The following is a 26,390-nucleotide window of genomic DNA, read 5'->3' on the forward strand; positions in this document are numbered from 1 at the left end:
ACCTGTGACGTTTCACAATCTAGCGAATCTCGCAGCAATCAATGAAACCCTAGACCGCGGCCATTAAGCCAACGAGATGCTAAGAGACCTGATAAAATTATACAATTCTCAGGAAAGATTTTATAACAATTCGTATATTTCCTTATTAACATATTAATTATGAATGGCAATGGGACATCCACTGGAACTTCTAATTCGTTCTTAAAACGGCAATGGTCTGAGTTTCCTGCCTTGAGTTTTTATGAGAGGGGTAAATCGCTCGGCTGAGAAAGAAAGAAAGGGCCTCTCCGGTTTCCAAGCCATAAAAGCTATGATAATATTTAGTACAGTACAAAGAACAACTCTCAGGCAGACTTGGATGTTATTTCTGTCGACCTACGGTGTTGGTTTCTATGGCAGTTGTTGATCAATTAAGTAGAACTACAAATAAGAACGCCATATCCTCCAGTTATTCATTTTAAGGGGTTATCCTAATCAGACAGTTAAATACAAACCTACAGGATCAAAATTATTCTTCTCATAAGATCCTGATAATGGTCACTGACAGATTCACAATCCAATTTCTGAACTAAGGTTAAAACCAGTGTGCCTTTTCCTTTTCTGGTTTATGTCAGTCACTATCACAGTTTTTTCCTCGAAGTAACACATTTGTACTTTTTCTCCCATCTCCAGGGTCTTCAAGACACTGAGAGCGTTACCCCTCCTTTCAGCTATTTCAGACACGATCACTCCGTCCTTCATATTCCTGCATACTATGTTTCACTATGTGTTAATACATCCAGCTTTCTCTGCTTACATATAAGTAAACCAACAAATACATTCCTTCTTTCCTGTACTACTTCTATACCAATTCAAAACAAAATTACCTAAAATTTATTTTTTCCACTGGTTTCTGCAATACCAGTACCCCATGCCCCCAGCCACTGATAACCTCCACGCCATGCAGAGACATGAAAGCTATTACAGTATTTCCCCTTTCCAACACCCCACAGGAGTGAAATGGATTACCTCTGGCCTTAGACCAGACGTTATCTATTACTCAGAAGACATCTCCTCCCGCTAAGGGGTCCATAACCCTTCACTTGTTGCTCCTCTGGCTTGTGATACATTCCGTCTCAAACCAAGGCCGCTTTCTTGGGTGGGCAATATCCAGGTTACGCTACCTACAATCGGTAGCAGCCTGACCTGGCTATGTATTGGCCCCAGAAGACTGAGGCCCATCAACTATTTAGGGAGCCCCTCCTCCCAAAAAGGATTCAGATTCTCTGCCCCGAGATACAGAGGATTAGAATCACAGGATACTGAAACTTCATAGGCAGATGTGTCTAGGTAATACCCCTCACTACCGCAGCATTAACAGGCAATTTTGAAATACATATTGGATAAACGACAAGATTTTAAACAAATTTAATGATTGCATACACCGGTAATGATGGCGATTCTGACAAAATTTCCTTGGCAGATTTGTTTCCAAAACCTCAGCATTCGCTACAGGCTGAAATTTGCACATTCACATAAAATATTTCTAACGGTTGGTACTGACTCTCATTCTCTACATACAGTGATTTCGTCATTTGGGTTATTCATTTCATTTCCATACGTTAAACAAGTGGGGCCGATTCCTAAAAGATATCTAATTACTTTAATGTGGTGGTTTTGTAGGTATGAAATACGCCATAATCCAATGATGCATTTGGTCTGTTTCAATTGCTTATAATCCAACTCATTTGTCCATATGTGTGTAATTTGTCATATAATAGGTTTTAAAGACCTTTAATAGCCCCTAATATAAATGGCTACAATATACCTGGTCACAGCAGATGTGGATTTGAGCCGTTGGGTAAATATAACAAATTTGTTTTACTAAAATGAAAGGACAGATAAACTTACACCTGATGGCGACTTGGAGCCATCGGCGAAAAAGTGAATGGAGTGAACCTTTGTCCTCCTGTGTATTTTTATTATGCTCAGGACTTTATTAATAGGATAATATATAACGACATAAAACAGCCAATGTTATGTGTCCGTAAATCATGTGTCTGCAAAGGGCAGAACGCCAAAATATATGAAAAGAAAAATTTAAAATTCTATAAAAATCGAAATCGAGCAACAGATAAGTCAACAATCAAGGCACAATCCATTACCCACATAATTATGCAATTAACTCCTAGTTACTAAAACGATGAATGACATAACCACAAAAATATACTGAATTAAAAAAACAAACGAAACAAACCACACAGTACAAATTACAAAAATACACAATGACTTAGAAAGCAAATGAACCGCAGGAAAAACACTGAACGCTACAAAATAATAAAACAAAACGCTAACAGCATTTTGCAACGTCACACATCAACGAATGAGGAAAAATATGAGAATCTAATTACCTCGACTTCCTATCAAAGACGAAGCAAGCAGAACTTGGAGCAATTTCAAATAAATGGAAAAAATCATTGCAATTACAGATACATCAAGTTCGCTGCCACATGTTTAAACCACAAAATAGATGCACATTTTCAAGTATTCAAATATATATTAAAACCACAAAATAAATGCACATTTTCAAGTATTCAAATATATATTAAAACCACAAAATAGATGCACATTTTCAAGTATTCAAATTACAAAATAAATGCACATTTTCAATATTAAAATATAATTAAAAACAAATGCACATTTTCTAGTATTCAAAATATATTACAAAAAATCATATTTGATCAAAATATATTACAAACTAGATACCATTTTCAAGAAATTAAACTCAAATTAGATGCACATTTTCAAGTAGAAAATACATAACTAGATATTACTAAAATTATTATCCTTAGTATTATTCAAAATGAACAAGCATACAAATGAAAAAAAAGCATACAGAACCACTAACTAGCAAAGCAAGATCCCAAAGAATACAATGAATATATATATTTGAAGAGCAGGAGGCAAAACGAATCACTATCAATATTCCACAAATGACGAGAAAACCCACATAAAGAACTTTTCGGGTTCAGTCACAAGGCCAGAAAATAAATCAAGAACTCTGAAAGTTGTTCTTCACACCGAAGACCATAAGTCACGTCAGCTAAACAACACTACACACAAGGACAGGTTCTAAAAAAAAAAAAAAAAAAAAAAAAAAAAATATATCTTGTCACAACTCCCGTCAAAACTCACATAATATTGCAGAAGTTTGACAAAGAAAGTCAACTTACAAGTTTTAATACAGTGGCAAAAGGGTTATTAAGGGCTGGCAGGGGAGGGAAAATCTCCTAACTTTTGCTATTGCAAAAAAAAAAATTCTTGTATATATGGTTGAAAGGAAATAAAAAGGAGAGGGAAGCCATAAGAGTTTTGCAATATACCCAAGGATAATGTTGTCTCTTGGTAAATCACGTTCTGACGGCTTCACTTCGTTAAACGAAGTTCTGAAACTACTGCTCATATAAGAGAAAACAATTGGTCTGTCTGAAAACGTACACTTTTTTTTTTACAATTATTATTATTATTCAGAAGATGAACCTTGCTCATATGGAAAAAGCCCACAGGAGCCGTTGACTTGAAATCCAAGCTTCCAAAGAATATGGTGTTCATACTTTATTATTATTATTATTATTATTATTATTATTATTATTATTATTATTATTATTATTATTATTATTCAGAAGATGAACTCTATTCATATGGAACAAGCTCAAAGGAGCCACTGACCTAAAATTCAAGCTTCAAAAGTATATGGTGTTAATTAGGAAGTAAGAGAAGGTACAGTGAAATACAGAAAGAAGAGATCTCACTTATTAAAAAGGAAAAACACATTAATAAATGAATAAACAGATAAAAATGTATTAAAATGCAAGGAGAATGGCATCAGGGTAGCAATGCATTGCACCTTGGCTTGAACTTCTGAAGTTCCAGCATAACAAAAATATTTATACAAAGTACTCTAGATCAGGATAGGGTACTGCATATGAAACAGCTTGTTAAGCCTTGAACATTTTTTGGCACTGCATATGTTCAGGATAATCAGGAACTGTGCGTTTTGTGGCCCTACAGGACCCTACACAAATATCCAGAATGATGTTGTCTTGGTCTGGTCTTCGGAAAGGGACGTACCGTCCCTATGGTCGGGTCTTCCCGTCTCAGACTTCTCTCATATCACCGCCTTTAAGGTACAAATAAACCAGTTGTATGTAATGCCAATGGTCAAACTTAAGCCATGGTCTGATACATTTTCATTTGTCACCATCAAGTCGATGATCCGATTCGTTTGGTCACTTACACAAAAATAAATATCGTTACTACAATGATCATCATTCAATTCACTCTGCATTTATCAACAATAAATTTTACTGATCAACCAGTCTCCTACAGCAAAATGAGAATTGAGCTTTTCAGTCGAGAAACATATTTGTGCCATTTTTAAAATATAATAAATTAAATTAAAAATACTTTGATTTTCAGGATGACGTTGGCATGTTTCTCGACTGATAGTTCAATTCAAAACTTTATGTCAATGTATATACAGAATAGATTTCAATAAATCTTTGATTTTCAGGCAGCTAATTGTACATGGGATTTTCGTTGATGTTAGACTTGATAATGTTGTATATAAATATTCATATATATATATATATATATATATAAAATTTACACTAGTAAAACATTTCATCCAAAATGAAATTATGCTTTCAGAACCATAACCTATCCATCACCATACAGACATTTCAATGAGGTAGCTACAGTGTCTTCTAACTTACATTTGGAATATCTTACACCAAAGAGCAAATTACAGACGCAATATTAAACCAAATTAAAAATCCTCGGAATATCATCCTGCCAAACAGCCCTCTCTGAAAATGAATTAAATCAGTTTGTAAACATTTAGACTAGTTCGTCTTGTCCAAACGTTGGAAATATAGAAAACGTTCTCTTTACTGGACCCCGGACTATCTTAACTTAACACGTCAGCTATCAATTCGAATTTCGGGACTATAACAAATTTATCAGTAAGTTGCCTGCGGTTGAAATCTTTATGATAAAGAGAATGGTCATAAAACAGTTTTTAAAAACAATTCTTATAAAAATCTTGGCTATAAAATAATAAAAATCCTTTAAATGGTTTAACAAAGAAATAAAACTATGCGGCAATGGACTTCATTGGCTAACGCCCATGAATGTCCTGATACCGTAACATTGTAAAATAATGAATGTAGATTACTGAGGACAATCATAAAGTTGGTGGAGTCCCGTCACTACCTGCTATATAAAATATATGAATGTATATAAATGTATATATACATATACATATGTGTATACATGTGTGTATGTATGTATGTATGTGTATATATATATGTATATATGTGTATTTATATATATATATATATATATATATATATATATATATATATATATATATATATATATATATATATATATATATGCATAACACTACCCAACTTTCAAAGGCGAACTGAATGAGCTTCCTTCTGAAGAACTGCCATCCAATATTTCCACATTACCATCGACAGTAGCCTTTCACAGTCCTTACAAATCGCTTTGGAAACACATTTAAACTCGGCCTCAGTGTCGTGAAATCCGTGACAAACATCTCCTACAGGTGGTTACCACTTACTAAAGGTTCTCTGAGCATATTACGCCTGTATACCTTGCCCCTATTTTTACTTCTCGTTGAAGAACAAATCCTTTGGGTGGACCATATGACAGCGTAAGTATGTGACTTAACAATAATGAGATGGATAAAGACATCATCTCTTATTCTAACTGTACTCTGGAAGTTTTCCAGGCTTTCAACAGTTGTAATTTCAATCACTGCTAAAGATATTACTCAGAGAACATCTCTGGCTAACTTGTACTTATTGTGACTTGCTTGTTGTTTTCTATTTTTTTTTAACATACAGGTACTACAATAAATCACAATTATTCAGCATCAACATAACACTATAATCCGGTTTATATTGTGAAAGGTAAATTGGCAGCAAACAATAGGAAAAATAGAAAAATGGGGAAAATTAATTCCATCACAAAATCTATAGTAATGAAAAACCAAATGCTCATTAACCAAACCTGCATTCAGATCACTAGAGATACTATGTCCCGAGGTCTTTCAACCTCATTTAGCACTGATGAGCAGTCAATAATACTGTAAGTTCGCATAAGCATGCAAAAAAGAAACCAGTTAACTTACCATCATTTCAATCTCAACAATCGAAGGAAAGATTTTTTTGGAAATAATAAGAACTCAACTTGAGTACTCACCTAAAAACGTCCCCAGAGACGTGACTCGCCAGCCGGAATACTCTGACCATCAGTACGTAATTGGCTTCCGCTTCATCCTGAGCCTCTGACAACTGTAATGTGGACAAAAATTTCTGAGTCATGATGCTGTTTGCTAAATTAAAAATAGAGGGACAGATACAAACATAAAAATAAAAGAAAACGAAAAAGGAGAAAGCCGTCATTGTTTTACTGGAATAAAAGATTTGGGCCAGAGGCCATGTGCTGGGACCTATGAGGTCATTCAATCCTGAAAAGGAAACATAGTGAGTGAAAAGGCTTTGAGGTGTTCATAGCTGCACTATGAAACAAATGTTAGGAGAGAGTGGAAAGTAAGATGGGAGAAAGGGAATGTGAACGGATGTATAGTAAAAGGAATGAAAGGTATTGCAGCTAGGGGCCGAAGGGACGGTGCAAAGAACCTCTAGTAATGCCTGCAGTGCACCGTGTGAGGTGTACTGTTGGCACTAACCCCCTAAAAAGAACCTTAACTGTTCAATACATAAATATTGCTGATTTCTTCATAACATTCTATTCTGTTCCCTTAAACTACCAAAATTGTTTATTTGAAAAAGTCAATTCTACAGCAAAAAAAAAAATTAATCAACTTGGGGAACCTGCAATTACTTAGTCGTCATTACTTTTAAATAGTTTAACCAGACCACCTTTAGGTCTAACCTGAAGGGCTTGCTTTACTATATTCATAAACAAAGTATGAATATGAATACATGTATACATCCACACTGCAGCATATACGAATCACTGATTATCTTACCAAAGTTACAAGCATCTTAAAGATGTGAAAATTGGTCAACTGAAAATACTGAGGACCCTAACATTCCCTTAAATGGGTTTATTAGACGTACCCATGTGTACAATACATTTAACATTATTCAGAGCCAAATAAAACCCTTAGCGGAGACCCAACAGGGAAAGCCATTAAAGAAAAATAACAGAAAAACAACTATGTAAGAAAAGTAACAACAAATAAGATAAATTGCTAAGGAAAAGATAAACATCAAGCTGTGAATCCATCCCATGTAAACCTGTTAAACAAAAAGCCATTTGCACTAAGTTTGAATTCATGAAGTTCTAACACTAAAGGATCAGGATGATTGTTACCTAGTTTGATCACAACAAGAATTAAATGTCTAGAAAACGGAGTATTCAACCTAAAAGAATTATGACGAGACTGTTAAATTTAAGTGCATCTAGTACCACGCTGTGGTATAGTCTGAGGAGATTTGAATACAAAGGATGATGAGAATTATGAAATATAATGCATGCAGCCTGAGCTAGTTGAATGACAGTGGCAGAGATTATTATCAAGGGATTGGAGGAATTTAATAGAACTGTAGGTTTTGTTTAGCAACTTTAAATGGGAGACAGCTGCTCAAGACTAAACATGGAATAATATTAAAAAACACGGAAGAATAAAACAATTAAAAAATATTCTCAGGACAGAGGTCTCCTAATTTCTTGAAAGATTTCTTCAGTTTAACCAGTCCTTTTTTTTGTCTAATTCAAGATGAGACAAACTGCATATATTTCTCAAGGGCTAATTTGCAGTCAAGAGGGCAACTAGATTTTAAATTGAGTTGCAGGTAGTTAAAAATGTAAAAACAATGGTTTAATTTCATCCCCGTACCTTGCACCATGCACTAATTTTGGCTAAATCTCTATCACACTCCCCAAACTATAGTTTAATCTATATTTTATTGCACAGTATTTATATTTATTTATTTACTTGTATTATCTCTGTATTTAGGTTTTATCCTGTATTCTTCTTCACTCACTACTTTTCTGAAAAAGCTGACAAGGTGTTGAGGGTACACCAAGAGATGTTAGGTACTCAACGAAAACTTAAATCTTCTACCTGGTCAGAGACAGCTTAACCAGTCCCAGGTCTTAAATACGGGTCTGCAAACCTTATTTTTTTCAATACTTTCCATCTTGTACGCATATGATATTTGATGTTTGTTTTTACATAATCTATGTTGTTGTACTTTTCTTAATCTTCTTTTACTGCACTATTACTTCCTCTTTATTGCATCAATCAAACTCAAAAAAAGATATATTACTTGCCATATACTGCATGACAGAGAGAGAGAGAGAGAGAGAGAGAGAGAGAGAGAGAGAGAGAGAGAGAGAGAGAGAGAGAGTAATAATTTTCAGCCTACCTGCTGTTTCACTTTCTTCAAGAGTCTGTCTTTTTCACGCACTTGATTCGTAAGCCTCATCAAACGGCTCTGCTTCATGAAAGCCTCGGCCTCGACGTCAACACCTAATTCATCAGGCTCAGCATCGCGAGCTGAGCGAGGCGTGCTGACTCGGCCAACTTGCGGAAGCTCCAGCGTCGCGGTGACTTCTAAGGTATCTTTCGAAGTCTCTGATTCCTCAAAGTCCAGACCCCCACTGAGCACAACCACCTTGTCCGCGGTTTGCTCGGCGGAGGTCGTCTCTTCGTTCTTTTTGCCCAACGCGTCATTTCTACTGCCGTACGTAGGCTGATAGCCTACGGTTACGATGCCGTACCCGGTATCTTGTTCGAAACCACTATCAAGCACATCTGAGGCACTACAGCTCTGAGGTAGCGAGCCTGTCAAGCACTCGGAGGCATCCTCAGATATCACGTCGGTCACGTTATCACTGTCTTCCTCGGCAGAAATTAAATTACTGTTGCTGTCGAGTCTGTCGTCACCCGATTCCACAAAGATCCTGTTGATAATTTTGCTGTCTCTCAAATAGTTATAATCGTGATTTGGCTTACTTCTCTTGGATTTCAAGTTACCATCCTCGCCTTCCAACTCGCACTCTTTCGCTGAGGTACTCCTCTTACTCTCCGACGAATAGGAGGGACTGGGAGAAAGACTAGAACGCTCGAATTTGTATATCAAATTTGACACGAGTGACCCGGGGGTCCTGAAACCAGATGATGGAGTATGGGCATCTGGACCTTCTAAATTCGCCTCTGGAGATAATGTGCCTGCAGTGCTGTCCGCAGAAGTACGCCTAGATGGCGGTGGGGTTTTTCCCGATGGAGGTCCGGGCAGTGGCGATGAGTGGTCAACCTCCTTCTTCACAATGTTTTGTAGGCCTTTTTCCAACTTCAGTAATTCATCTATACAAAAAAAAAAAAGAACAATGGTGAATATACAGCAATACAAGAATATACAAACCTTTATAAACTATGGTATACTTGGTAATATATGAAAGAAAAATGAACTTATGAAATGTCAGGTGTTTACCAGTAGCTTTTTTTTTTTATGAAAATATGCAACGATTTTTTGTCCCAAGACATATCTGACCTCTGTACATTACTCTAGCCCGAGCTAATCTTGGAAAGGTAACAATGACGAAGAACACAAAGTTCATTTGAACTGTTCTTCATTATAAACACCAGAATTACTGATGGTGGGTGAGACTTTTCATATAATATTTACATGCCCTAAAACAATATTTTCTCCAACAATAAACAGTACATTACTAAACTCTGTATACGAGGAAGAAAACAAATATCAAAAGTTAAAAATAGTGTAACATGTAACGCTGGCAGTTTTCAGCAAAAGGGTGCACAGTGTTGCAAACCCAAATTGCAATGATTGTTCTCTCTCAAGATAATAGATTTTATGCTAAATAATCATATAAGGAATACTTTGCATCAACATAATGTAAACATACTGCCTGCCATAAATGGTGTTCTGCTGCTGAATTGTACCAAACTGGCTGACCCAAGTTTGTATTTAAGTGACTGATACAACAGAAAAACTATGCATGCATGTATATAACTGCATTTTAATGGCACTGAAATAGACAGCCTACAGTATACAGAATGTAAATGAATCAAACATACAGTATTATCATTCACACTAATATATATCGAGAAACATTCACACTTCAGGAAAGAATATTAAACTTACCATAATGCTTAAGGAAATGAGAATACATGGCAGATTCTTTCTCATCTTTAAAGTCTTTAGAGCTGGAATCATTCTGGTTACTTTCTCTCCACCAGTTCAACTGATGTGAAAGTAGGGAAAATAAATTATTCTAATTAATACACAGATCTAAACTTTTTCTTCAGCTGCAAAACATTGAACATAAGCTTAAAAGTAAATTGAAATAATGCATGGTACCCAAATGATGGGTTAAGGTTCTACCAGACAAGGTAACATCACTTCAGTCTTAGTTTTTCCCAGAGTAAACCAAAAATAATTTTAACTTCAGGATATATAAGGCACCACTGAATATGAATGAACATCCATGAAATTATGTTTTGTCATTTTCTTCATCAGTCTGAAAGTTAAGTATAGTTAATTTTCAAACGAAGTTAATGCATTATCAGGTACAGCAGTTGAAGTAAATTATCACCACTCTGTAGTAAATTTTCACCACTATAAGGGTCTTATTATAAATCTATTTAACTGGTGCAGCATTTGCCTTTTCAATTCCCTTGCTGCTATAATGAAGGTTTCATATACAGTACCATGAAAATGCTATTTTAAGTGAAAAAAAAAAAAAAAAAAGATGCTTAGGCATACGAAGGAATAGCAGTTTTAATTTTCAGTAAATTTTAAACTAGAATTAAACCATAAGGCATAAGCGCTTGTCTACCATTAAATGCATTACCACACAAACTATACTTAATAGGAAACAATATCATAAATAACAAACATTCAGTCATGAAAATTCTATAAAGAAAAATCAATCACAACAAATTCCATCCATTATTACCATAAAGTAGTTTAACCAGGCCAATGAGTTAAAATACTTGATTCTCATAAGATTGGCCAAGTTACATTAAAAATATATAAGTCACTTTTTGGGGAGCAGAAACAAAATACACATTGATATTATGCAAAGAGTATACAATACACAACAAATAAACTATTTCCTAATTATTATAAATTCTCTGTCCTTGAAAAATCTCTACAACAAAAAGCAAAATCAGCACTATAAAATATATCCATGGTCTGAATTCAGCATAAATGTTCCTGGATTTTACTGTACTGTAGAAAATGTCATAACCTGAATATTGTATCAAATATATTGCAACTAATAAAAACAAGAAAGTATCCAAATGACTAAAAATTGTAAAGTTCAAACAACTACTTTTCCAAAGAGAAAAATAAACCGTAAAATTGTCTTTATTCATATACACCTAAAGTTAATAACCTAAAAAAAATGACTAGGGTAATGCAATACTTACAATACTGGTCAAAAATGATAAAGAAGAGGCGTCTCCTTTCCCAGACGATGCACAGAAAATCCTCTCAGAATGCAAGGATCCAGTCGACATCCCTCTTTCAGATTTCCCACAAAATGGAATACAGCCATCACTTGTACTCTGGAATGATAACAAAAAATGACTTCAAGATTGGAAATGTTACAAATAAATTTTCCCTAAACTTAGGAAACAAAGACCAAATGTAAGGGGCGCTTAACATCACACCTTGGGGACAAAGGGATGCATAGGTGGAACACTATAATTAGTGCTCTGTGGAATAATTTATCAAGAAATATTATTCAGTAATCTCAGTAATGTATATTATAATGTAGACCCTTTAAATTTTATGCCACATACAATGAATATATAAGTAAAATATCCTGATGAATTCATGGTGTACACAGTATTAAGTTAAATAAGAAATGCTTTGTTCTGACCCCACCTTGAAATTTCTTTTGTTCAGTCTGATGGGTGATTCTGAGTGAAACTTCACAAGAAAATAATTAAGTTTGCTAACCCTAAGGAGACTAATAAACTAAAAATATATACAGTATTTGTCTGTTTAACTGGAACAAGAAAACATACTCAAAATTACATATATTTACCCGGTATGGTTTTGGCTTGCTCCATGTACGCCTAAAATAATTATGGAATATATACGTCTTTAAATATATCAAAAGTTCTGATCATGAATTCACAAATGGTTAAAAGTATTTAGAATTTTTTTCAAGTGCATTATACATACATTACATGATAAAGGCATTTTATCAATTGTTACACAGGCTTGTGCATGGAAGTATGTAAACTGAATGGTATTTTATATGAAAACTAATATTTCCAGGTTTTCGCAGTGTTGGTATTATATACGTACTAAAACAAGAAGCATTTTCAATTAATAAAGTGTTACAAGTTTACAGTTTACTAAACATGAGGGAGTGACTGGAATAGTTCCACCTTTGAGTTTTTCGTAGTAAGATAATTTAAACATTTTGTTCATGTGATGAAGGTAGCCTGAAGTCAAAACCTTGTTACTTGTATTCTCTAGCTAAATTACATACTACAAAATTGCTCCAATCAGTACTACTGTGAAATGCACATCAATCAGAAGAGAAAAAATATGGTTATAAAAGCACAGATAATTCTTTGTTGGTGCAGAGTATTTCTTATACACGTATACTGTTTGTGACTTCATGTATTCACTAATAATTACTGAATAAGTTCTCATGTGGAAAGAGCTCATTTCGCAGCAAAAAATGAAGCAACCACAATAATTTATAAAGAGTTGATAACAAAATTTATGTGAAAATAAGCACACAAAAAAAATTCTCACCATCATTTCAATTTCTGAACGAATACTCCCAGGGGTTTCTGTTGCAGGAGGAGTCTTACTACAGGTTGTAAATAATTCAGGAGTCCACGAGGTTTTGCGACCTCTGCTGCTCGTGTTCAACTGAAGGTCATCTTCTTCTACTGTCCTGTTCACCTGTAAGGAAAATCAAAACCAATTTGTTAGAAAACCAAACACTCGACCAGGAGGAGGACAGAGCTTATACATACTGACTGCCACCAAAACAAAATACTGACAGTGAGGATTCAAAATTCCCAATAAAAGTAATCTTGTGAATGCTGGAAGTTTGCAATAATGATTCAAATAAATTACACTACAGAATGAAGAACTAACAATGGCTATAGCTTTGAAATGACCATTTTTTTCAACAGTCCACTCTCAAGACAAGAGCAAGCTGAAATATCATTAATGAGCAAATTGTCCTTTAACCAGAATTTTACTCATAAGGCAAACTGAAATCTTTCCATTTTCATAAAACAAATGTGTTACTGGATTAAGGTGGCAAAATTTACTTTTCTTAACAATAAAATTGAATGCAAAATGAAGAACCATACCTCTGCTGGTACCACTGATAACTTCTCTTGGCAATAAACAAGCTCTTCTTGTAAATTTTGAAGATCTGCTTGCAATTCCTGGAAAAAAATAAAATACAGTGTCAACATGATCAATCGACTGGAAAATTCTCAATAATTAAAGGTGAAATATCTGTACCCATTATGATTTTTGGGGGGCATGTCTGCTTGTCTATACTGTTCAGGCAAGTCAATAACAATACTTTCTTTAGATGGTCACAATAAATGAAATAACATTATTGTGTTCGGATTAGGACAATTTGATCTAATCATTCATTCTACAGGGGTTTTAGCATCAATGTACAACTAGTTTTCCTTAAATTTTTCAAATGGTGATGATGATGACAATGATGCATTGACACAGTTCAGTATTTGCAGGATTGATTATTTACATTGTAAAGTTAAACAATGTTATACTTGTGCTCATCAACAACCCACAAAGAAAATAAAAAAAGGACACAATGTTTACTTTGAAAATTATATGGTTATCCAAATATAATCAGAATATAAACAAGACAAGTTACAAACAGCGACTGGATCTTCTAACACAGTACATGTACAGAATGTTGTCACTAAATTTCATGACTCTTGAAGGCAAAGTTAAAATTTTGTATGGTAATTGTCCTTAAGGAATATGTTTGTGCCTGCACACTAAGAAACTCCCATATAAATCAGAGACATGTTTTGGAAATCTTAACATGAAAGATGAGTGTAGGTCAAGAAATACCACGATACATTAGTAACACTTCTCACTGTTCCTTCATAAAAGCATCCTTGGGCCTAATGAGACGTTACAACTTTCACAGAAGAATATAGAATCTTATTGGCATCCAAAACCCGGTACGCGTGTTATTAACAAACACTAATATATAAAAATCACTGAGTAGCTAAAATAAAACAATGAACAATTTACAGTAAAATCAAAGGATACGATGAATTGTCTACGCTACAATCTCGTTTTCTAAAACATATTTTGATGCAATCAGAAATTCTCAGTAAGGATTTTTCATTAAAAGTACAAAGAACATTTAAATTTCTTAGTCTTCCAATTGTGTTCATTCCTCTTCCAAATTTATGCATTGCTGAATATATTTTATCTTTAAATATTCAAGGCCACAGCTGCTAACCTTGATGTCAACTGATATGGTATCATTAGCGGAGCACGTATGCCAAATATCACGTCTCTATCTCTACAGTTCAAAAGTATATCCAAGGTCAAGGTTGAGTACAAAATCTAGGGAATTTGTAGTCGCAATTTTACCTTTTGGCAGCATTCTATAACAAGGTAAATGCGACACTATCAGACAGACAAGATGACCAAACACTATTCATGCACACATCTATGCATACTGGTCTACCTTGACTGAAACCACTTGAACCATGAAAGAGTTGCAATGACAAAGCACACAAGAAAGACTACTGACATACGATAACAAACACAATACCCTTTCATTCGCTTCTGTGATAGTCCAGCACCACTGGAAATTTGAATGAAATCCCTTCAACTGCATAAGAGGAGTTTTGATGATAAGTGTAACAGACAGAAGGACAATCTTCCTTCATTCACATTTATGCATGGCAGTTTAACTTAACACCAAGTTTTGACTGACAAGGTATGACACGATGACACACTGTCAGACAGACATACATACTGATGGACATACAAATATGAACACCTACAGTTGTCATTCCCACCCAACCCACCAAGTCAGTGTGGGACTGACAGTAATGACAAAACTATAGCAAGTGGTGCTAATACAATAACTCAGTTTTTTCCAATTTGAGTCTGGTACTTGCTATCAAATCTAGCAACAATGTGGTAAAGGATAACCTGAAAACAAACATCCCAAAAATCTCTGAGTTCCTTATAAATCAATATGGAAAAAGTATATATCTTTTGACTGGTTGAGTAGAAACCATGATTTCCATAATGGTTGCAGTGAGGTGGGATCAGCAACAATAACACTATGATATCAGTGTAATTACTATAAATAACAGATTTCAAAAATAACATTTCTTTGCACTGAAAATCAAATATAACATCTTGACACAAAGTCATAAGCATACATCTTCAGTCCCATTTAGTACTTTCACTAGTCGAATTGTGTCACAGAGCTTACATGAAATAAATACAGAATAGTGACAGAGATTTTTTCTCCATAGATGAAATAAACAAATAATTCATGATGGATTCCCTTCCAAACTGATATCAGTCATCAAATTATGGACAATCCTTTTCACAAATTTAAGCAAAGGATCCTTGAATCACTAATTACGTTTATCTATTCAGTAGAAAGTTTCAAGGTCATGTCAATACCTTAAGCAACCAAGGAACAGCATTACAACATACAATACTGTACAGTACTAACATTATGAAACATTTTTAACTAAAACCATCAACTACAACTGAAACAAAATGTGCAGATGATTGTGACCATTTAGCCTACATACTTCTCAGAGTACTTGTTCAATAAATGTCAACACATTACCTGAAAAAATGCAGAGAATTTGCCTCATAAGCAAAACTTCTTCAATGAATATGGAACAACAAAAAATTGTGCAAATGACTATGAAACTAGTTAAATAACGGAACCTTATACAAGACAGCACTGATATAATACATACTTGTACTAATCCATTCAGGCACATACTGTGTAAAACTACAAACCTATCTTGAACGAACGACACCAAAACAGTCCCACTATATCATGTGGTCTGCCAAAAAATAAGTAACCTATCTAGGCTGAGACACTCCACCAAACACTTACTGCCACTTGATCTATCTTATCTGAAGATAAAGTATGTAATAAGTATCATCAAATGGTTCCCTATCACGTATAAACTTAAGAAGACCTTTTATATGACGGTCTTACAATCTCAGTTACTTGAAAAGCAAATGCTTCAAATTCCTGACCGAGTAAAAATAGGTCTCAAGAACAAAGGCATCATGAAGACGATAGATACAGTACTTGATTCTTATATTTACCAAGGAACCTCGTTGAGATTAAATCCTGGACTATTTTTCCTGTTCAATACAATACACTGAATTTTTATACAGTACTGATAGTTTTGTCTTTTACTTTTTCCTTATGAATTTTTAGATTTTACCAGGTCATTTGTTTTCTTTCCCTTCTTTAAATACTACTATAACTTTTAACTGAACAACAATGCAACCTTCCTTGCAATACTTTACTCAACAAAATTTTGTTTTCCTTTTTACCATGATTTAAATGTCATTTTTATACTTTATGCTCATACTCCTGGTGGTTACAAATAAATACTGTAAATTATAAATATCTGAAGGTCATTACAGAAAAACAGGCTATCACTAACATTTTTGCCTTTTACATACTTAATCGAAGGTAAACCCCATGTGATGAAAACCTCCACAACATCCACCGCTCTGCTTATCAGTGTTATTGCAAACCCAGTTGCAACACTAATTGGAATGCTACTAGTCAAAGGGCCCCATTAGGGAAAGCATCACAGTACAAATAAAAAGAAAAGACAGTGAGGAATAAAGACTGAACTATACAAGAGAAAAACAAAGAATAATACAGTAAAACAAACTATATGAATACAAACTATGATGTGAGACCAACTTCAGCCTGCTCAAAAAAAAAGGGGGCTTAAATTACTTATAAAGTCCCAACAATTCAACTACAAGATTAGGAGGTGCATTCCACAATTTGGTCAGAGCAGGAGTCAAACTTTAGGAGAGCTGTGTGGTACTGAAAGTCACATCAGAGAAAGCAAGACTTTTAAAATTAACTGCATACTTAGTACTGTGTGGTATATGGTACAGACTCAGAACAGGAAAAAAAACTCTCATTCTCTTCTATTTCTGGACCATATACACAAAAAAAAAGAGCACTTTTTTTTTCTCCTACCACACTCAATTTTATCAGCCAAATCCTCAAACTAATAGATTTGAAATCTTCCTATCATCTCCAGTCTAACTAACATGGCAAGTGTTACTCCTTCCCTGTGACAAGTTCACCCTTTGCCTTTTTTTTTTTTTTTTTTTTTTTTTTTTTACTAATGGCCGTAACATCAAGCCTTCTCTCGTAAAAAAATCAATGTTACATATCCTCTGCACCACACTGACAGAAATTAAAGAACCCCATATACTTTGTATTGAGGTGAATTTCTCCACCAACTTATTTTTTGGTTTAAAATCTTTTACAAGTTTATGTCTCTCAAACCATTTACAAGTTAAGAGGGAATTGTGGCTAATAAAATTTACGCATTCCTGTCTGTTAACAAGTATGAATATTAACGTTATGACTATTTCTACCATCGAATAATTTTTATTTCTATTCTATACGGCAATGCATTTAACATCTTAAAAATTCTACCATAACTTGACAGTGCTATAGTCAGCTATTAAATCATCCAGAATAGTGTAGTTTGTCCTCCAATACTGGATTTGCATCTGAAGAAAACGTCCATAAACATTGTCCATAAAGAAAACGATACAACACATCGGAGTATGATAAACTTACAGAGAATTACTTTCGCCAATGAAAGTGTTTTGACAATTTCAATTTCAATCAGAGTAGCAAAAGATTGGGGTTATTTTCGGAAGACTACAGCCACCTCCCACATTATAATTTATATCTTTTTCTTGGGTAAAACACATCAAAACAAAAAAATTCTTCTCAATACATAACCTTCGCAAACGTTTAATAAGAGAAAAATATTCAAACTTAGACTTATAAGGTAAGATAAGACAATACCGGCTCCCACCCCCCTCCAAAGCTAATAGGGCAAAATTATAACCAGTAAACATCCCCTAGGTTACGTTACGTTAGTATTTTTTAGATTCTTTTAGTGCCCTATCATTTCCTAACCCCATTTTTGCATGAAAAACCTAAAATGATTTTTCATGCAAAAACGGCTAGCTGGAGTCTTCCTACAAGTTACCAAAAACTATTTCTCGTTTCCAAACCATTTAATCTCAAGCTACGAAAAAACACTCACCTTATTCTCCTCCTGCAAGTCCTCTGCGATCTTCGCCTCCTCGCTCAGTCTACTCTTGTACTGCTCTATCATCTGTCTGAAGGAAGCGGCTTCATTCTCCTTTTCTTTGACCAGGTCACATACCCGCTGCTTTGCCCGGTAGTTTTCCTCTTGGCAGCATTTCAACTGGAAGGAGGTCAGGCATGATAAAATACGGACACGGCAATCTTCTCTGACGTTAATGTGACGTTGCTGGGTATCGTGGAAACAAAATGTCATATCTACATTGGGCCAAACATTGCATGATCTTCCATTTAACAGAAACTGTTCTGTTAAAAAATGCATAAAATTGTTAAAATCTCCTTGAAACACGACATATGAAAAAATTTACATAAATTGTTAAAATCTCCTTGAAACACGCCATATGAAAACATTAACATGTGAATAAAGCCTAATTATACTGTATTATTAAAGTAGTTAAGGGTCTTTTAAGGAAAAATATTATAAAAAACTGACATCAAATAATTCCATTTTTCTCTTCACATAAAATGATTTCGTCGATCCAGTATTCGACTCTCAATCAACGACGCCTGAGCTAACATCGTCAAGCATGGTACAGAATATTATATATACAGAGAAATTAACGTGAGACTCTGAAACCCACTAAAACAAATTAATACCAGCAAAGAATGTGGCTATCAAAATTAATACCAGCAAAGAATGTGGCTATCATACGCACAAAACTGTTACAAAACGAGTTACAGGAAATCTGACCAATGACATCTAGAAGAGTTCATCTCAAACTCTTGGACGGAGTTTTGTTGTGAGTCAAGTATACTTTGCCAACTCTTAATGCTGACTTGTGGTACAGACGTATATTAGTTCAATATGTCTGTTGCACGAAATTTACTACAACGACCAACATCCTCTGCATTCTCCTTTACCTGACCTAGCTGTTTTTGCTTGTTACATTAAATAGGTTCAATAACACTTAGTTTGCTGGGAGTTATGTGGAACAGTTTTCTTGGAGCAGGTGTGAAATCTTTTGATCGAATATTTTAGCGACGAGCAGATTAATTCCTACTCTGCTGATGTCGCCTGAATTTCAGGTGTGTCAGTTTCATTCTTCATTCCCTCATATTTATTTATTTATCACCTTTACCTATAACTTGTCTTTCTCTCTGCGGGCAGATTTCCCTTGGGAGCACTCTTGGGTTTATAGTCTGCTGATTCTGTCCATAAGGGTTTTCAGCTAAGAATTTGACGAAAGGAGGAAAGCTATAACGTACTTTATGGCATAATGTGATGCCGCATCACCACAAAAGGAACCAAAAGGTTCACTTGTTGGCACAGGGGATGGGTCATTTAGTGCCAAAAACAGGCAATTTTTTTTTAACTAAAATCAGCAGTCGATACTCCATTAACCAACTAATGCACTTGACACTAACAATATGTTAAAAAAAAAACTGATCCATTACACGGTTACGCTCACAGGACACTTAGAAGATACCCTACATCCTACAGGAGAGCCATGCACAAGTAGTTTTACGACAAAGTAATGAAAATAAACATTAATTCCTGGAACACCTTACACAAATTGTACAAATCTAACAGCACTTCTCAATCGTGTTTCTATCGTACTTATCTGAATTATACTGTCACTACTTGGGAACGTATTGGATAGACTCTTTTCCAGAGTAAATACCGGTGCCGATTTTTGGAAGCAAGTCGAAAGTCTGCTAAAAAAATGATAACATACACTGACATCACTTACAATAACGTTCAATTTTCAAACAACCCAGTGGCACAAATTTAAGACAAGAGAAGTGACACGAAAGTCCAGAGAGCAACAGAATTCCCAGTTTCATGTCAGAAGCGGTGACCTGACAGGTGTGACCGAATGACAGGGAAAGTAAGAAAACTGACAGCAGGGAGACTAAGGAATTCACTTACTGAACGCAATGGGGAAAATTTCCCGCATGGTCTGTCAACAATGCAATTACATTAACAGAAATACACACCAACTTTTAAGTAAAGTAAGATACACACCACCTTTTCAACAAAGTAAAAGACACACACCACCTTTTGAACAGAGTAAAGTAAAAGATACGCACCCCACCTTTTCAACAAACTGTAAAAGAAATACACACCATCCTTTCAACTAACAAAGGAAAAGAAATACAACACCTTTTTAACAAACAAAGTAAAAGAAATACACACCACCTTTTCAACAAACATAAAGTAAAGTAAAACAAATACACACCATCTTTTCAACAAACATAAAGTAAAGTAAAACAAATACGCACCATCTTTCAACAAACATAAAGTAAAAGAAATACACACCACCTTTTCAACAAACATAAAGTAAAAGAAATACACACCACCTTTTCAACAAACATAAAGTAAAGTAAAACAAATACACACCATCTTTTCAACAAACATAAAGTAAAAGAAATACACACCTTTTCAACAAACATAAAGTACCAGAAATACACACCACCTTTTCAACAAACATAAAGTACCAGAAATACACACCACCTTTTCAACAAACAAAGCAAAGTCAAAGAAATACACACCACTTTTCCAACCAGCATAAAGTAAATAAAAAAAAAGAAGACCACTGAGGCAGAATAAAGACTCCACCTTACCTCTATTTCAGCATCTTCAATTTTCGAGGCCAGACTAAACTTCTCTTTCTTGAGGATGTAGACCTGCGCTTCGGCACTCTGCCTGGCCTCGCGTTCATTGTCCAGCAGGCACTGCAGTTCCTTGATGTCCTCCTCGAGTTTTTCTTTGTCTTTCACCTGATGCTGAAAGCTGTTTGACAAAGTGAGGGAGAGACTACTTTTTAGTATCTTGAAAAAGCGAATTACCCTATACAATGACAATGTCACTTTTTAAATAGTGCAAAACAGCTACTAGAATTTCATATTAATCTACAACGATGGGGAACAGCAGTAGACTCCGCGATTTGTAAGTTACTTGGATGTTCTGTTTAAGAGATAAGACATACCTGCAAGTTCCGTTTAAGAGATAAGACATACTTGCAATAAGAGATAAGACATAAAAGTTCTGTTTAAGAAATGACAATTTTAAAAGACAAAATAACTGTTACCATTCTGAAAAAAAATTCAATGATTGAGGAATACTGGACAAACTCCATCTGTCTGGATGCTTCTCCTCATAATAAAGACACGATTCAAGCAAAAACTCGTTTTATAACCCATGACTCAATAAAACCTCACCTCTTAAGGGCAGCCTCGAGATCCAGACAGTGTTTCCTGAGACTGTTGTTGGCGTCTTCGCAAACGTGGATCTGGGCGTTGAGCTCGGCATTGCGCTCCACCAGATGACGTCTGGTCAGTTCCAGTTCTCTTAAGTCTTCTTGCAAGGCCTCGGGGTCCCTAATCAAACGAAAAGGGGATTGTATCAATACTGCAACGTTATGTAAAGGGATCTTGGAAAACAGATAAATCGCGCATTCGGGATAAATTTAAACAATTCTTGACAAAAAGGAAGAAAAAACCAAGAGTTCTAAATGACGCCGGAAACTACTAACATATTCGAATCCTCAACTGGTGGTCTATGGACCACTAGTGGTTCATGATGACATTTCTGGTGGTCAACAGGACAGTCACTATAATTTGGTAATAAACTAGAGATTGGTACATACAGAATATTTCGAAATTTACTGAAATGCATATATTTAGTAATAAACTAGAGACTGGTACAAGTATTTCTAAATTTACTGAAACGCAGTAAGAACAATTTTATCCATATATGAAACGTTTTACTGTCTATGCTTTATTCACCATTACTAAAAGAAAAAAAAATGGTCCACGATTTTTTTTTCAATATCTGGCTGGTGGCCCGTGACCTGGAACGAGTTGAGAACTACTACTCTAAGAGGTCAAATTTAGGGTACTTGAATGCCATTTACGCTACTACAGTAAATCTGCCTCGCTGCAGAACTTCTCAGTTCCAGAGGTCCTTCATTCCTCACACCGTAGGACTGTGGAACAGTCTCCCTAAAGAAGCCGCGCAACTAGAACTTCAAAAGTTCAAGCGAAGATGCAAATGCATTAATACCCTAATACTATTCTCTTTGCATTCTAATACATTTTTATCTATTTATTATTTCATTTTTTTATTCCTTTTTTAATAAGTGGGATCTCATTTTTCTGGATTTCCTATGACCTTTTGTCACTTCTTTCAAATGAACGCCATATTCTTTGGAAGCTTGAAATTACATTTTTATCTATTTATTAATTTACTTTATTTTTTAATATGCGCGATCTCTTCTTTCTGTATTTTCCTTTTACCTTCTCTTACTTCTTCCTAATGAACACCATAATATTCATTGGAAGCTTGAATTTCAAGTCAGTGGCCCCTGTGGTTGGCTTGTTGCATATGAAGAGGGTTCATCCTCTGAATAATAATAATAATAATAATAATAATAATAATAATAATAATAATAATAATAATAATAATAATAATAATAATAAACTCTTTGGAAGTTTGAATTTCAAGTTAATGGCCTGTCTGATTAATAATAATAATAATAATAATAATTATAATAATAATAATAATAATAATAATGCACTCTTTGGAAGCTTGAATTTCAAGTCAATGGCCCCTGTGGTGGGCTTGCACCATATGAATAGGGTCCATCTTCTGAATAATAATAATAATAATAATAATAATAATAATAATAATAATAATAATCTTACGGAGTTCTGAAGGAGGCGGTGGTGACTTCCCCAATACGGAAGTTGTAGCAGGGTGACTCCTGTGCCTCGCGCGTCTCATCCCTGTGAATAATAATAATAATAATAATAATAATAATAATAATAATAATAATAATAATAATAAAGAAATACAATCTAGGTTTCAGGGGATGGTGAAAAGATGTTTATCAAAAGCAATATAAACACTGACAATACCTACACCAGCAAATACAATAAAACTGTAACATACAATACAGTAGGAACTTGAATCAAACATCTTTTCAACTCATAATACAAGGTTAAAAGGTTGAGGTCTTCCTGGGTCTCACACAAGGCTCTAGGGCCGGCGCTGAACTCCGGTTTCTTGAGCCAACAGCCAGTGAGGGAGTGGTCCCGTTGACATACCTACTGTTAACCACCAACCCCACCCCCGCCCGAGGGCTGGTACCTATTTTCGTAAGTAACCCTTGGTCATAGTAGCTATATGGTCCGAAAAAAGTTACAAGAAATAATGAAGCATTGTTTCCCTCAAATTAGTTTCCGGTTTGTTTTCTGCAATCCTTTTACAATAAGATCACTTTTGAGAGAGAAGCCTACTCTGCCTGTGAACCTTAATTCCTGTGTCGTTTGCTTGTTCACTTGTTCGCAGTGTGGTTTGCGATACGTGGGATCCAGTTCCCGCTGGCTCAGACACAGAATTTTGGAACACAGAGGTCTTTCTATTAGAACTAGGTCTCCCCTTTCCAAACCACCCTTTTCTGCCATTAGAGAACACAGTTTAGTATAGGACCATCCTTTCACTGACCTGGATTTTCGGGTACTGTCTTTTTGTTCAAATACACTGGATCTTTTGATTTCAGAGTCGCTGGTTATTAAAAAGATGAAACCGGAATTGAACAACAACTCGTCTGGTATTCAACCAACTATCGTGTAATTTCACAGTAGGTACTCAATTGGGTCGTTAAATATTTGACTTTGTGAGTGGTAGTTTGTTTACATATCACCTTATTTTTTTCATATTTTTATGTGTGTTCGCTTTTAATTTTTTGTTATTTTACGTCTCACCCTTTTAGTTTGTATTTACTTGTTCATTTTATATATTTGGTTAGTATTTTTGCTGAAGATTTATCATGACAATTCACTTTATTGTAACTTCATTGATTCTCATCCTTGTCGGTTTTTTCAGCCTGATGATGAGGTTTTATACCTCGAAAGCTCGTATAATAAAGAATGTTCTTCCTGGTCTTGGCAATATTATTTATCATTCTATATATATCTATATATATAATATATATATATATATATATATATATATATATATATATATATATATATATATACAGTATGTATATATATAGATATATAATAAACTAAAAATTAAATATACACGAATTCCATCAAATTAAAAATAAATAAATAAATAAAAAGAAACTTGAGATTAAAATGCAAATATACTAAAACACAAAGGGAACAAAGAACCCAATGCGAAAGAAAAACAAACGTCAAAATCAAAATAGCAGAGAGAGAGAGAGAGAGAGAGAACAAAACAACAGTTGACCTTTATACAACTTCCAGCAGTACACCACACAAGCTTTTGATGTTTTTTGTTGTTGTTGTTGTTTAGCTCCAGTTTCATCTTTTCAAGAGGACCATCCCCTCCCAAGACAAGATTTTACAGTACCGTCTTTCTGTTCAGACTGACCTGACTTTCGCATTTCATCTTTTTTTTTTTTTTAAGGTGAAATGCGAGATAAACAAAGACTTGTCTGGTGTTCTACAGACAATTCTTTACTCGAGTTCTTCAGCTGATTTTCATTTTTACTCTGCTTTTAAGTTCGAGTTTTATTTTTCATTGCGTTACTGACTTATTTTAGTTTCTTGTATATTTAACTTTAAACTAAAATCCCATTTTAGTTTCTTCTTTAATTTTTAACTGTGTCGATTTTTAGTTCACGTTTTACTTAATTTTATCTATAAAAGTTCAAGTGTTATTTTATTGCATTATTCACTAGTTTTATTTTCTGGTATATTCAATCATTAATGTAAAATTCCATTTCATTTCCATTTTTAATTTTTAAGTGTGTGTGTTTTTAGTTCACTTTAACTCCATTTTATTTATAAAAGTTCAAGTATTCTTTTTCGTTGCATTATTCACTAGTTTTATTTACTAATACATTTAAACTCGAATCTAAAATTACATTTCATTTCCACTTTTAATTTTTAACTGTATCGGTTTTTAGTTCACGTTTATAAAAGACAAGGTAGATCAATTACGTACAAACCAACACCTAGCTAAAAGGTATATAAAAAGGGTAAAGCAATGGCAGCACCATTATTAAAATAAGTTTTACCTGACCACTGAGCTGATTATCAGCTTTCACAGGACTGGCCCGAAGGATTTGTTTTTATCTACATTATATATATATATATATATATATATATATATATATATATATATATATATATATATATATATATATATATATATATATATATATATATATTAAATTACAAAATTTCCAAAAACTTTATAATTCGATTCATTTCAAACCTTGGAAAGGTTTATCCTCACTAAATTGTAAAAGTTTCTCGCCCATTAGACAGACGGACGTGGACTCTCCGAGACTGGAACACTATAATTATAAGTTCGTGAGAGGTACCCGATTCTGGGAATTGATAACCTGATAGGTCTGCGCTGCCGGCAGGCAGCGTTATCCTGGAAGTGTCCAGTAATTGCAACAGGGTAATCCAACACGCTCTCTCCCTCTCTCTCTCTCTCTTACACACACAGACACACCTGAACCTGTAAATGATCTCTCTCTCTATCTCTCTCTCTCTCATCAGAACCTAAACCTATAAATGTTATTCTCTCTCTCTCTCTCTCTCTCTCTCTCTCTCTCTCTCTCTCTGAATCTGAACCTGACTCAGAATGTTACTCTCTCTCTCTCTCTCTCTCTCTCTCTCTCCCTCTCTCTCTCTCACACACATTGGAACCTGTAAATGTTACCCTCTCTCTCTCCCATCAGAACCTGTAAATGTTATTTCTCCTCTCTCTCTCTCTCTCTCTCTCTCTCTCTCTCTCTCTCTCTCTCTCTCTCTCTGTAAATGATCTCTCTCTCAAACACACCCACACCTGAACCTGTAAATGATGTTCCCCCTCTCTCTCTCTCTCTCTCTCTCTCTCTCTCTCTCTCTCTCTCTCTCTCTCTCTCTCACATACACACCTGAACCTGTAAATGTTACCTCTCTCTCTCTCTCTCTCT

The 26,390-nt window shown here is 34.7% G+C and overlaps 1 protein-coding gene across 20 annotated transcripts in view; it reads right to left on the minus strand.

Annotated features, from left to right (window-relative positions):
- The window catches only part of LOC136831178 (uncharacterized), a 1,009,691-nt gene that overhangs the window by 664,566 nt on the left and 318,735 nt on the right, over positions 1 to 26,390 (minus strand). For all 20 annotated transcript variants that reach the window (XM_067091138.1, XM_067091137.1, XM_067091135.1 and 17 more), the window contains 10 exons: positions 23,131 to 23,211; positions 21,646 to 21,804; positions 21,049 to 21,217; positions 18,422 to 18,586; positions 13,421 to 13,498; positions 12,849 to 13,001; positions 11,501 to 11,638; positions 10,212 to 10,311; positions 8,472 to 9,412; positions 6,274 to 6,365 (listed from right to left, as the gene is read on the minus strand). In XM_067091138.1, the coding sequence (XP_066947239.1) occupies positions 6,274 to 6,365; positions 8,472 to 9,412; positions 10,212 to 10,311; positions 11,501 to 11,638; positions 12,849 to 13,001; positions 13,421 to 13,498; positions 18,422 to 18,586; positions 21,049 to 21,217; positions 21,646 to 21,804; positions 23,131 to 23,211 (2,076 nt within the window). The remainder of the gene's footprint in view (positions 1 to 6,273; positions 6,366 to 8,471; positions 9,413 to 10,211; positions 10,312 to 11,500; positions 11,639 to 12,848; positions 13,002 to 13,420; positions 13,499 to 18,421; positions 18,587 to 21,048; positions 21,218 to 21,645; positions 21,805 to 23,130; positions 23,212 to 26,390) is intronic.

The sequence above is a fragment of the Macrobrachium rosenbergii genome, chromosome 48 (genome assembly GCF_040412425.1).
Source record: "Macrobrachium rosenbergii isolate ZJJX-2024 chromosome 48, ASM4041242v1, whole genome shotgun sequence".
NCBI lineage: Eukaryota > Metazoa > Arthropoda > Malacostraca > Decapoda > Palaemonidae > Macrobrachium > Macrobrachium rosenbergii.